The sequence below is a fragment of the Euleptes europaea genome, chromosome 3, assembly GCF_029931775.1.
Source record: "Euleptes europaea isolate rEulEur1 chromosome 3, rEulEur1.hap1, whole genome shotgun sequence".
In the NCBI taxonomy this organism is placed as follows: Eukaryota; Metazoa; Chordata; class Lepidosauria; order Squamata; family Sphaerodactylidae; genus Euleptes; species Euleptes europaea.
Genome location: NC_079314.1, coordinates 39,563,278 through 39,576,065, shown reverse-complemented (window position 1 = coordinate 39,576,065; position 12,788 = coordinate 39,563,278). Strand labels below are relative to the sequence as shown.

The 12,788-nt window shown below is 43.4% G+C and overlaps 1 protein-coding gene across 1 annotated transcript in view; it reads left to right on the top strand.

The window, feature by feature from the left end:
• Window positions 1–12,788, top strand: part of SEMA3D (semaphorin 3D) — a 111,044-nt gene that overhangs the window by 33,856 nt on the left and 64,400 nt on the right. The window contains exons 6-7 of the mRNA XM_056846855.1: window positions 2,714–2,842; window positions 6,674–6,816. Of these exons, the coding sequence (XP_056702833.1) occupies window positions 2,714–2,842; window positions 6,674–6,816 (272 nt within the window). The remainder of the gene's footprint in view (window positions 1–2,713; window positions 2,843–6,673; window positions 6,817–12,788) is intronic.

Genomic DNA, 12,788 nt, shown 5'->3' with positions numbered 1-12,788 from the left:
TCAATGTTATGATTATTACCTGTCAAAATGCACTGCCCTTGCAGAGGAGGTCGATTGTCTGTCTGGAAGAGGCACTCTTGAAAGGGGCAGCTTTCAAAAATTAATCTGTGCAAACAAAATAGGTTGGACTATCCACAATGCACCATACTGTTTGATGGAAATATATACTATAAAGAGAGATCTTCTTAAGTGCAAACTAGACGTGCCAGATTTTTAGCTCTCCCACCCCCTTGCTATATATCCACTGTAAAGTATTCAGGGTGGGGAGTGGTTTGTTCTCTGAGTACATTTTTTTGCCATTTTTCCAATGGAAAAATTGGGACATTTAGGGGAGCCCTGGAAAAAAAATGTCATTTTTTTCTTTTAGATTGAGTGAAATACTTTTAAAAACTTTTTAATGCTTTACATTTGGAGTTGCAAAACCTTGCTTTGAGGGCTTTCTCCATTTTCCAATGGAAAAATTGGGAATTTCAGGGAAGCTCTAAAGGAATTTTTTCCCCCTTAGGAATGAGTGAGATGAAAGCCAGTAAAATGTGTAGTATGGTTTTTTGGGGGTTTTTGTTTTTGTTTTTGGCTTTGCTTCAAAATTTCTGTAAATCTCTAGCTTTGATAATCCACATTTCTCCAACTTCAACTTGACATCATTGGCTATAGTTGGTAGCTGGCAAAGGCTCCCTGTTGTGACATTATGAGATGGTTAAATTTCAGTAAGTGTAGAAAATGGGATGGGTTTCTTTCAAATTAGGCCACTTTAGCTTGTGGCCCCTTCACCTTGTTAAGAAGCTTGTATCCAGTATTTACACTTTGCCATCATGTGTTAGGGTTGCCAACCTCCAGATGGTGGCTGAAGATGTCTCGCTACTACCACTGATCTCCAGGCAACTGAGATCACTTCACCTGGAGAAAATGGCCACTTTGGAAGGTTGACTCTGTGGCATTATACCCCACTGAAGTCCCTCCCCTCCCCCTAACCCACCCTCCTCAGGCTCCACCCTCAAAATCTCCAGTTATTTCCCAACCTGGAGCTGGCAACCCTATCATGAGTCAGTTGTTACCAAGAATAGAATTGCTATGAATGAAATTTAACTGAGATTTGTCAGTCCTGACAAGACCCTGCCCCATCCTGGGATGGGTTTTCATCCTCTGGAAATGAAGGGGGCAGTTTTAGGTCAGCCTACCGTGCTTCAATTAGGGGCTTTACTTATTTATTTAACACACTGGATTCCACCTTTCTACCACATTAGGGTCCTCAAAGCAGCAAACACTTAAAAACACATTTTAAAAATCAACTTTAGAAGCAATACAGGTATGCAAATCAACAATTAAAACAAAAAGGAGAGAGGGTCAACAAGGGAACACTAAAAGCAACAAAAAAAAAGTCTTTACCCACTGGCAGAAGGCAATGGCAGAGGAGGGCAGACAAATTTCCCTGAGGAGGGAATTTCACAGTTTTGGTGCCATGACCGAGAAGACTTTTTCTTGAGTTGCCACCTATCTAGCTTCACATGATGTGCACCTGAATCAGGGCCCCTGAAGATGATCATAATGGTTATTTAGGTTTGCAAAGGAGTAGGTAGTCCTTACAGTATGCTGGTCTTAAGCTGTGTGTGTGGGTCAAGTGCCATCAAGTCACAGCTGACTTATAGTGACCCCTGGTGGGGTTTTCAAGGCAAGTGATTAAACAGAGGTGGTTTGCCATTGCCCACCTCTGTAAAGTCTTCCTTAGAGGTCTCCCTTCCAACTACCAACCCAGCTCAGCTTCCAAGATCTGACAAGATTGGGCTATACTATATACCATTTCACATCCAGGCTTTAAGCCACATAGGGCTTTAAAAAGTCAATACCAGCACCATAAATTGCACCCAGAAATATGTAACCAGCCCAAGGTCATTCAGCAAGCTACCATGGCAAAGTCGGGATTCAATCCTGGGTCGCTCAGATCCTAGACCAGCGCTCAAAATAGCTAAACAGACCTTCCTTGTATCTGAAGGCAATATACTTCAGAATTTCAGACACTGGGGACAAGTGGGGGAAGACTTCCTGTTTATTCCCTGCTTGTGAGCTTCCCAGAGATATTTGGCCGGGGTCAGAGTATTGGGTTAGTTGAATTTGTGGTAGTCTGTAGGGCCATGCGCCATTTTTTCCAGTACTTTTTGAGTTTGAGTTTAATAAACCCAGATTTTTTTTAAAAAAGCGAATATAAGGATTCGGCTTTTTTGAATAATCAAAAATTTTCGGGTTTATTAAACCCAAAAAATACATGGCACAGAGCTGAACATTGGGCTCAGTGGAGCCACCTTTTAAATCCATGTACTTTGGAGGCGGCAGGTGGTGGCGGTCTGAATGCTTTAGAGGTGGCAGGCGGAGATCTGGGCTGCCTCTGAAACCCATATGAACAGAGGCAGTGGCAGCAAGGAGTCAGCCAGAAGGTAAGTAAGGGGAAGTAATAATTTGGCATTATTCAGGATCTGCTTTTTCGGCTCCCTTTAACTACCGTCATACCAAAAAATAAATTTTTTCAGGATTTTTTCAGTTCGGCTTTAGCTGAATGCACACCCATAGTGGACTGATCACACAAAGCCATTCTTACATTCTTCTGACTTAAGTGTGTCATGTTTTAATGGGTTTTGGGGTCAACTCTAAAATTAGAATAAATGATACCAGTGTGCCATAATCCTGACAGAAGGGCTTGATGTTTTCTTTTTACTTGTAGATGAATATCTTTATTCTGGAACGGCATCGGATTTCCTTGGCAAGGATACTGCATTAACGCGTTCTCTGGGCCCTTTGCAAGACCATCATTACATCAGGACTGATAGCTCTGAACATTACTGGCTCAGCGGTAGGAGATGACGCATGCATCACTGTGCAATGGTTAGAATTGTAGATGGTGCCATCCTTACATATCTGCAGCTAGAGTTACAAGCCTCAGCACTCTCTAGGCTTTCAGATGGACATATACAACTCCTGGAGAGAAGCCTTTTACATTCGCTCCAATCCTGTGTTCATAATAAATTTGCACACATACACAGGGGCCCTTCCAGGCATCCAGAGAGACTCCAGAAAAAGCCAGCAACTGTAACCAGAGTTGCAGGAAGCCCCAAGCCTTGAAATGTTGGACAGCTTGGCATTAGAAGTCCCAGTTTTTGATATCTAACTCTAAACTAACAGTGCAGTCATGTGCAGAGTTATTCTAGATCGAAGCCCGTTAATTTTAGCAGACTTAGACTGGAGAAACTTTGCATATTAATGCACTGTTAGAGTTGATTTCTGGAATACTTTTTCTACAGGTTAGCACTGGAAGGAGCCAAGAGGGGTTTTTTTTGTGTGTGTGTCTGGGGGGTGGGGAGGGTCACGTGCAAAGCAATAACATGCAGATCTTAAGGTAACAGGGTACATGGTCAGAGATGTTTGTTCTGAAGATCATCTCACAACGTTGAAATGATTTAGGAGTATAATCACTTATAATAGCATGTAGATACATACCAGTAACTCCTGTGTCTTCAAAACTGGGGGTAGGGAGTAACAGTACTACAATAATTGGCTGTTTGATTTCTGATGTGAATACTTTAGTTCTGCAACTATTCTGAGCCTACTGTGTTCAGATGTGTCTCCCATTGAAGAAACAGACAGCATTTGCTTTTGGATGCACATCTTAATACATGTCTGATTTGTGACCACTGTACCTAAAAAGTAAGACTATCCAAGGCTCTGGACTTTCTGTGGAAATCCAAGGCCATAGCATCTTGAAAAAACAGGAAATCTGTGTAACTAAAGAAGACAGGTTTCATACGTCTCTCTCTTAACCCCCCCCCCCAAAAAAAACCGCACTTCACATGTGGCTGAATCATTGAGTGTTATTTTTGATGTAATTGAAAATTGTATCTTCTAACCAATTATTTGTCATTATAAACCATCTCAGATGTAGCATCCTGGGACAGTGGGCCCCAAATGCTACCCTCTCCTGTGAAGAACAGCCAAAAGTTGCTTAGGAAATGTTGAAAGAGTCTGGAAGCATGTTCTCTTGCTTTTAAAAACTTGTGAACCCTCTTTAAAATCCGCTTATGAACATTCAGCCAGGCAGTAACCAAAACCATAATGTAGAAATAAAAGAAAAGTGTATAAGTAACCCTACCAATGGATGCTATATGTTCTGCTTTTGGCCATTATCTATCTCTCACAAAGAATGGTGCTGCCATTCTGAGTAAACAATACTGACCTTGATGGGCCAATAGTTTGATTCAGTATAAGGCATCTTCTTCTTTGTTCGTGTATGTGGCAGATAGGAAGGAGATGAGTCTGGTCACAGGCAGAAAAATAACATCAAGTTATTCCCTTTGTCTCTGCCCTGAAGGAAACTTCAGGTAGAAGGGAAAGGATGCTTGCCAACTCTTTCCCTCCCTGTGGGCATAACCAGAGACCACTGGGGGCATGGAGAGTGAGACAAGGGCTGTCATTCCCTTGAGGGTGGGATGGGCGTCATACTCAGTGTGGAAATCCGGGTCCTCTGAAGTGCCACCGCAAAGTGATTCCTTTGTGGTGCCAAAAATAGGGACCCTTCATCTCTTGAGCACTTCTGCTAGCATCAGTGGCCCAGATGGAGGGGAAACATCCCGCAGATCTGGGGTGTCCAGATGAGACAGGCCTCTATGGCTTGTGGTGTGGGAATAAAACAAGAGTGATCCTACAACAATGCCACACAAATTGATCCTTAAAACGCTTGCTATGAAAAATCTGTTTTTAGTCTACCGCAAAGTAATTTGTAGCAACTTTACCAAACAGATTTTGCTGGATTTTAATAGCAGCAGCACAAAACTTATAAGTGTCAAAAGAAACCCTAGGATTTTCATCTGTGAGAGCAGCTTTTTAGCCCACTTGCATCCAAGCAGCCTAGAAGCTTATTGAGCCAGGGGTTTTTGCTTTAACTGAAAGGACACGATTCAAAACAGCAGTTTGTATTTTCGGTACATTCTGACGTTTTAAAGAATGGCTGATTGTAGCATTACTGATAAGGACAACAAAGACACACACACAAGATTAAGCAGGCCAGTCATTCTTTTGGCAGTGCATGAAAAATAGAACACACTTAAATCAGTGTACAATTAGTATTGAATTACTTGGAGGAATGAAAGATATTTTACTTAGGGTAAGTTTAAAAAAAATAGTAAATTAATCTCTTCTCCATGTAAGGGAGGGGTTGTGGCTTGAGGCCTTCAGTGCAGAATGTTCCAGGTTCCTTGTTACCTCCAGTTAAAAGCAGCTCAGATAGTAGTCCTTGGGAAGACCTCTGAAAAACCTTGCCCCCGGTTAGAGGAGGTCATATAAGTCAAGATGAACCAGTAGTCTAGATGGATCCAGTGAAAAGGAAATGGGAAATGGGGGGGATTTCTATGATGGTTATAACTGGTGCTAGAGAGAGAAAATGTACTACCTCCCAAAGATGGTTGCCTGCTGTGTGATCCCATTTCTAATTCAGCCTCTACTGGGGCAGTCAAAGTTCTGAGTCACTTTGACTGCCCCAGGCTTCCACTTAGGCAGTGACATGATGGGGTTTACTATTACCTATTTCAAAATTACTCATGACATGGGGGACACAAGCAGGCTCAAGGTTTCAGCGCCTTCTCCTGAACAAGGGGAAGGAATTGGATCTAAATGGTAGGTCTGATAGTTCAGTGCATTGTTTCTTTCTGTGGTAGCAAGCCATAATCTTGACAGTTTATGACAGGGTACTCCAACATGCCATGGCACTCCCCAGTATTTCTCTTGGTGTCTGCCAAACTATTCAGAAAGTGGGTGAGACCATTGTAAGACTGGGCTTGTTACTGGCTGACCTTTTTCAAATAAAAGGATTTGCCATGGCTGCAATAGCAGCCAGTGGAGATCAGGAGAACTGGGAAGAATCCCCCCTTTCAGCCTTCTCTTTTTCTAATTCCCTCACTTTCTCCCTTCCTCCCCACTAGGCTTTCCTTTGTTTCTTTTTCAGACAAATTTCTTTCTCCCTCCCTTCCTCTCCTCAGGCTTTATTTTATTTGTTGTTATTTTTTAAATTTCCCTTTTGCTATTCTTTTGCCAAGTGAGGAGGAAGGCATAGTATTTGGCCCCGCCTCCCGTGGCAGCCATTTTGAGTAGTGCTCACCACATCTTCTCAAAATCCCAAAGGTGCCCACAGTCTCAAAAAGGTTGCCCTCCCCCAGGTTATGATAGCGGTACCATTGCTTTCCATTCATTCCTACCATGCCTTAGATATTGCCTTTCCTTGTTCCTTAAGGAATCAGTGGTCTTTGATTCAGTGGGCTGGTACAGGCATAACACCTCCTTTCTGCTAATCATGTTTCAGCAAGGACCAGGAAACAGGCAGCTGTTTTCAAATTTTGAGGTATAAACTCACCGCAGTTGGCATTAACTTTGTCATTGAAGTGTTTGGGGGAGGGAATTTACTCAGGTGAAGATGATGTGGGACACACATACACAAAGTCCCATCTTATAATGTGGCTAATGGTCAGAAAACACTGCAGATGCACTGTCTGGAAGATTGAAAAGTTTAACACTGCAAATGCACTGCAAATGCAAAAACACTGCAAATGCAAAAACACTGTAAAAGCACTGGAAGATTGGAAAGTTTAAACATCATGACACATTTGTGTATATATTTTGGTATTTTCATCTCTTTTAGGAGCCAAATTTATCGGTATATTCCCTATCCCGGACACCTATAATCCAGACGATGACAAAATCTATTTCTTTTTCCAAGAAGTTTCTCAAGACAGCAGCACATCTGACAAAGTGATCCTTTCTCGGGTTGGCAGAGTCTGTAAGGTGAGAGATGTGATTTTTTTAAAAATAAACTTTCTAATTTGTTTCTTCAACAAATGTTAATTGCTCTGGGGAGGAAATAACTTTCCTCAAAGTACTGTCTAGGCTTAATATAATAATGTCTAGAATCCCCTTAATTGGTTGGTTTGATAAGTAGCTGGTATTTTGGAATTCACATATTTTCATGGTTGATAATGAAATTAAACAGTAGCCAGTTTAATTGCCAGACACTGAGTAGTGAATCTGTGTCTATACTCACAAATAAGCACTAACCCAAATAAACTCACCCTGTCTCTTTCTTGAAGTTCCCTGATGCACATTCAAACCTTTCTTTTATCACAGCCTACCTGCATTAGTTTACCTGGTTAAGTCCTCCCTTCCATGTTTTATTTACCATGATTCTGAGGCTTAGGTAGGATAGCTTTCCTTGCATGCAGCAGCGGGTAGACTTCTGATGCTCCCATACTTTCCCATAGCCTTTCCATTCTATTTATTGTGATGACATTCCAGAGAGTTTTGTAGGTGGTGGGGGGTAGTCTTGTTTCTTGAATCACAGCCCTCCACCACACCATGTGGCAAACCACATATGAAGCAGATGGACATTCAAAGGCAGTTTGTGTTATAACCTGGTACTCTCTAGTGTTTGGATTTAAAAAGTGCAAAATCTCACTGGATGTCCCTAAGCTCCAAGGTGTGCCCAAAGTATATCTGTGCATACTAACCCATGTTTCTGCATTGCACTTTCTGCTTTGCGGCACCGAAGGCAGGAGGCATACTTTGTAAAGACGATGCATGTTCAGGAACAATGAAGCTATACTGGGCAGATGTAACGAAACAAAGTGCAAAGCTATTTAAAGGGAATGGCAGTAGCAGGAAAACAGTAATGCTCGCAGACTGTAACCTCAGGGGCCTCTCTCAAGAATTTCTGCTCAGCTGGCAGCAACAGCTTTTAAAGGGAGAGGGATTGTACTACCACCAGGGAGTTAGCTGAGGAAGATGTCCCTTGGGGAGGGATTTAGAAAGGTGATCTGTTGTGTGCGTGCTGCTCTCTGCTAGCACAGCTGCCAACATTAGAATGCAGAGCAGATCTTTCCCCTCAATTTTAAAGTGGCCTGGATCACTGTGATCTGTCCAGGTGGAAGGAAATGCTGTCTTTGGGCGAAAACGCACGGTCGCTTTAGCCTCCTTTATTCCCTGTTTCAGCCAGGATTCCGCCAGGATCAAACGAATGCTTTTCGCCAAACGTGCGTTCGATCCTGGCTGAATCTTGGCTGAAACAGGGAATAAAGGAGGCTAAAGCGACCATGCGTTTTCGCCCTTTGGTTACGGATGTCCAATAAGGATGCTAGATTGGCTGCCGTAGCAGGGAACTTCCTGCTCCTGCACTCTGGGCTCCTGCTGCCACTTGAAGGAGCAATGGGAGCAAAAAAGGGGGCAAAATACCTTTGCACAATGCCCTGACATCGCTTCCAGTTGCATGCTGGGAGGTGACACCATGGCATTGTGTGACACTTTAGGAATTTCCCAAATCTCTATGTTTAAAAACCATAGACATTTGGGAAATTCCTAGAGCATTGCTGACACTGTGATATCACTTCTGGGCACACAACTGGAAGTGACATCATGGCATTATATGCTGCCGGTATACAGAGTCTCTGCCCTGCCATGCTTCTGGGGCCTGACAACAAGAGTCTGACAGTACTTTTATTATGCCAAAGGCAGCCACATGTAACCCAGGCTCTACCCAGCTGCAAGGAAGTCTCAGGATCTTCAGCATACTGACAAAACTGGAGAGGAGCATAGGGAAATGCAGAGTGTAGCAGGAGCTGCCAGCAATATTCTTCTGCCCCCCCCTTCCTCTGCAACTCAGTTGTTTCTGTCTGCTCACTTTTTCTCTCCCTGCTCCTCGCCTTCTCAACCTTGGCAAACTGCAGGATGGACTTGTCCTGTGAATGCTTCACGCTCTCTGTGCTTATCTTCTTGGGGAGAGCTTCACATTTCTCTGCAGTCAGAGCCAATTTCCAGATGGCTCTTTGAGACTTTGGTAGCCTGGGTCTGGTTGACTGAAAACAAAGAAGCATTTCACCATTCTAGGCAGAGAGGCCTGCTCAATGTGAGCCATTGATTCCTTCCCAAATAGCACTCACTGCTGATACAGTTCCAGGCAATCCTGTGCAGGTTTTCCAGGGAATTTGTCTCAGATGGCAGGTTGGCTAATAGAGGATGGACAACATCTTCAATTACATCTCTGAGGCCCTTCATTCAGTTGCTAGGATATCCAGTCATTGGTTTCCAGCTTGGAGCCAGGATGGGCAGGAGTTGTGCCAGGGACCATCAGCAAGACAGACAGGGACAATGTGGGTTTGTGTGTGTGTGTAAGTGTAAGGTGCCATTCAGTTGTCAACGACTTATGGTAACCCTGTAGGGTTTTCAAGGCAAGAGACTAATAGAGGTGGTTTGCCATTGCCTGCCTCTGCACAACAACCCTGGCACCTTTGATGGTCTCCCATCCAATTACTTACTATGGCTGACCCTGCTTAGCTTCTGAGATCTGAGGCGAGCAGGCTAGCCTGGGCCATCAAGATCAGGGCAACAGAGACAAGAAATAGAGAGCTAAATAAAGCATTGGCTTGTCAGTATAACAGCGTCCCTTACAGCCTCGTAACCTTGTGTTGCATTTCTTAGTATGGAAAGCCAATCAACTGATTATGGTGAGGCATACAAAAAGCAGATATGGCAAAACTGACATTTTATACGTATAAAAAGAAACGGCTACATACAGGAGGAGCGAGCTTAACACTGAAAAAGAAAGTAATGTAAATATAAAATCCAGCTCTGCATGGAAGTGAAGCATGGATGGTTGCAGTGTTTCAGTCATCTTTGATCGTATTGTTTAGTCATATTATTGGGGATGATTTTGAGTTAGTGGCTTGGGACTCATCCCATGGTGCTCCACAGAATTCAGTCCTTTTTGTCGGTGTTCTTAAATTCATATGTAAAACTTTTGAGTGTGATCGTCCCATGTTGATGGTTGGGTATCATCCACATGCTTGTACTACCTAGTTTTTAATTTCTTTAAATGCGCCTCTAGAAACAGCACTCTCTGTGGTGGGCCAGGGAATGGAGGACATGTTCAGGCTGCTAAAGGAGAGCTAGCTAAAAGTGAATCCAGACAAGACAAAGATGATGCTGGTCGATAAAGTGGAGTGTTTGGAAGGCATTGTTTTCCCACCCTATATAGGGCTGAATTTGACATCACCTGTAAAAGGTTTAGAAATGTTGCAAGGTTCTGGGTTTACCACAAGGTAAACGCACTTACAAAGAATTTATTCTTCCAGCTGATTGAGCCCCTCCACTCCATGCTATTGTCATGTGCTCTGTGTGGATCTGCCCTTGAAGAGTATTCAGAAGCTGCCTGTGGTTAAACAAACAAACAAACAAACAAAAACCATGGCCGCACATTTTTTCCACATTTAGAAATAGTTCCACTGGTTATATATACACCCCCAGGTCCAATTCACGGGGCTGGTTTGACTAGGGTTGCCAACCTCCAGGTACTAGTTGGAGATCTCCTGCTATTACAACTAATCTCCAGCTGATAAAGGTCAGTTCACCTGGAGAAAATGGCCACTTGGGCCATTTTGACTCTATGGCATTGAAGTCCCTCCCCTCCCCAAACCCCACCCTCTTCAGGCTCCACCCCAAAAAACCTCCCACCAGTGGCAAAGAGGGACCTGGCAACCCTAGGTTTTACCTTCAAACCCCTACACAAGCTGGGGTGTGCTGACTACCTCTCCCATGATGAGCCTGTGTGCCATCTCCAATCCCTCTCTGTTCCCTTCTGTCAGTGCCTTCCCCTAAAGCCACAAGGCTGGCCATCACTCAAGTTCATTTTTTAGCAGTCATTTTGTTTTGGGAAGGATCTACCTTAGGAAGTAGCGAGGATCCCCACTGGCCTGTTTGCGGAGACATTTGTAAGACTGTGGTTCAGAGGGGCCACAGCAGTGAGTAAAGTTTGTAAGGGTTTTTATTTTGGTTTAGTGCTGTTGTTTCATATAATCTGATTACCCTGTGGTTATGATGACTTGCTTATCTGTCTTTTGTAAGCCACCTTGAACCCCCATAGCAGGTGGGAAAGGCAGGATATAAATGTTTTAATAAATAAAACTGAAGAAAGCGAAACTTGTACCTGGTGTTAGAAAAGAATGTGCCAAGTAAGGCAGGTAGAAAAGAAAACCATCTGAAGAAAGGTTGGATACTTTTGAATAGGGACAAGGATAGATATGGAAATATATAGGTGAGTCAGTCATAGATTATAGGACCTGTTTTAAGAAGTGTGGTCAAGTTGAAGAATAATTGAAGGGATACTGGGAAGTAGACTAGCATATGATTATATATAGCAAATTAAAGGGTAGAAACACTGACGGGTCTAGGAAGAACAGAAATTTGTCAGACCTGATCTACAGATGGAAAAGCCTAAGAGACTAAGGCCTCAGTTTCACTGATGTGGTAAACCTCCTTGGGGATGTGCCTCTTCAAACAGATCCCCTGACCTAATGCAAAACATGTCTCTCCAGACATAAAGCGAGATATGGGAGATAAGAGTTTCTAATATAGGCTGCTCTCTAGCATCTAGAGTGTTTACATTTGGATGGGAGTGCAGTCCAAGGATGTGAAATGAAATAGGCAAAGACTTCCTTAGCACTTGTCCCAAATATAGATTTTTTTTTAATAAAGTCCTGGTTGTGAGGTGCTAATCTCTAACTGAGAGACAGCCTATAAATTGTATAAATTGATATGTTCTTTTCCTCGGGGATGAGAATGTTGGTTTCTCGGGGGGGGGGGAATGTCTTAAGTGCTTGGGACAGATAAGGTGAAGGGAGAGGTAGACAGCTGTGACAAAGCCCTGAAAGCTGTGCACGTGCAAAGTATTTACAATACCAATCTGGACATTTTCAAATGTTCAGAAAAGTTTTCCTTTTTAAAAAGGTTTTTGAGTATGTGCCAGTTGTGCTGTGAACAGGGAGGCCATCCAACCTTCTATTAGGGAAAAACATGCAAGGATTCATTAGAGATCTAATGATAGATCTCCAGCCTTATTGTCTGGTTTGGCCTCAACAGGTCAGCCTGCAAGGAACAATTTCTTTCTTGCAAGAGCAGGGTTGCCAGCCACCAGGTGGCGGCTGGGAGATCTTCTGCTATTACAACTAATCTCCAGGCGACAGAGATCAGTTTCCCCTGGAGGAAATGTCTTCTTCGGCAATTGGTCTCTATGGCATTGAAGTCCCTTCCCTCTCCAAACTTTTCCCTCCTCAGGCTCCACCCCCAAAATCTCCAGGTATTTCCCAACCCAGAGCTGGCAAACCTACACAACAGACTGACACCAGCTGCCCCATGAATAGGGTTGCCAGGTCCCTCTTCGCCCTCAGTGGGAGGTTTTTGGGGCAGAGCCTGAGGAGGGTGGGGTTTGGGGAGGGGAGGGACTTCAATGCCATAGAGTCCAATTGCAAAAGCGGCCATGTTCTCCATGTTCTCCAGGCGAACTGATCTCTATTAGCTGGAGATCAGTTGTAATAGCAGGAGATCTCCAGCTAGTACCTGGAGGTTGGCAGCCCTACCCATGAACCATCTTAGATTTCATTAAACTTCTCAAAATCCATCATATGCCATTCTGTCTGTCTGCCCCTGTGACATAATGGGCACAGAACAATGTCTACCCATTTCAAGCCAGCTTAACAGGCTGGGTAATGATTAGCTACTGTGTGTGTGTGGGATGCAGTTCGTTGGTCTGAGAATGAGTGGAATGAGAGAGAGCTGAATGGTTGAGCCTGCCCACCATTCTGGATGGCATCTGGGAGCTGTGGCTTCTCCTCACAGTCATGTTCAGGAAACCATTTTTTAACATTTCTTACTGTGATGCTTTACAATGGAGAATTGTATTTCTTTTTAAAAAAGAAAAGAAAAGCCTGAATGCT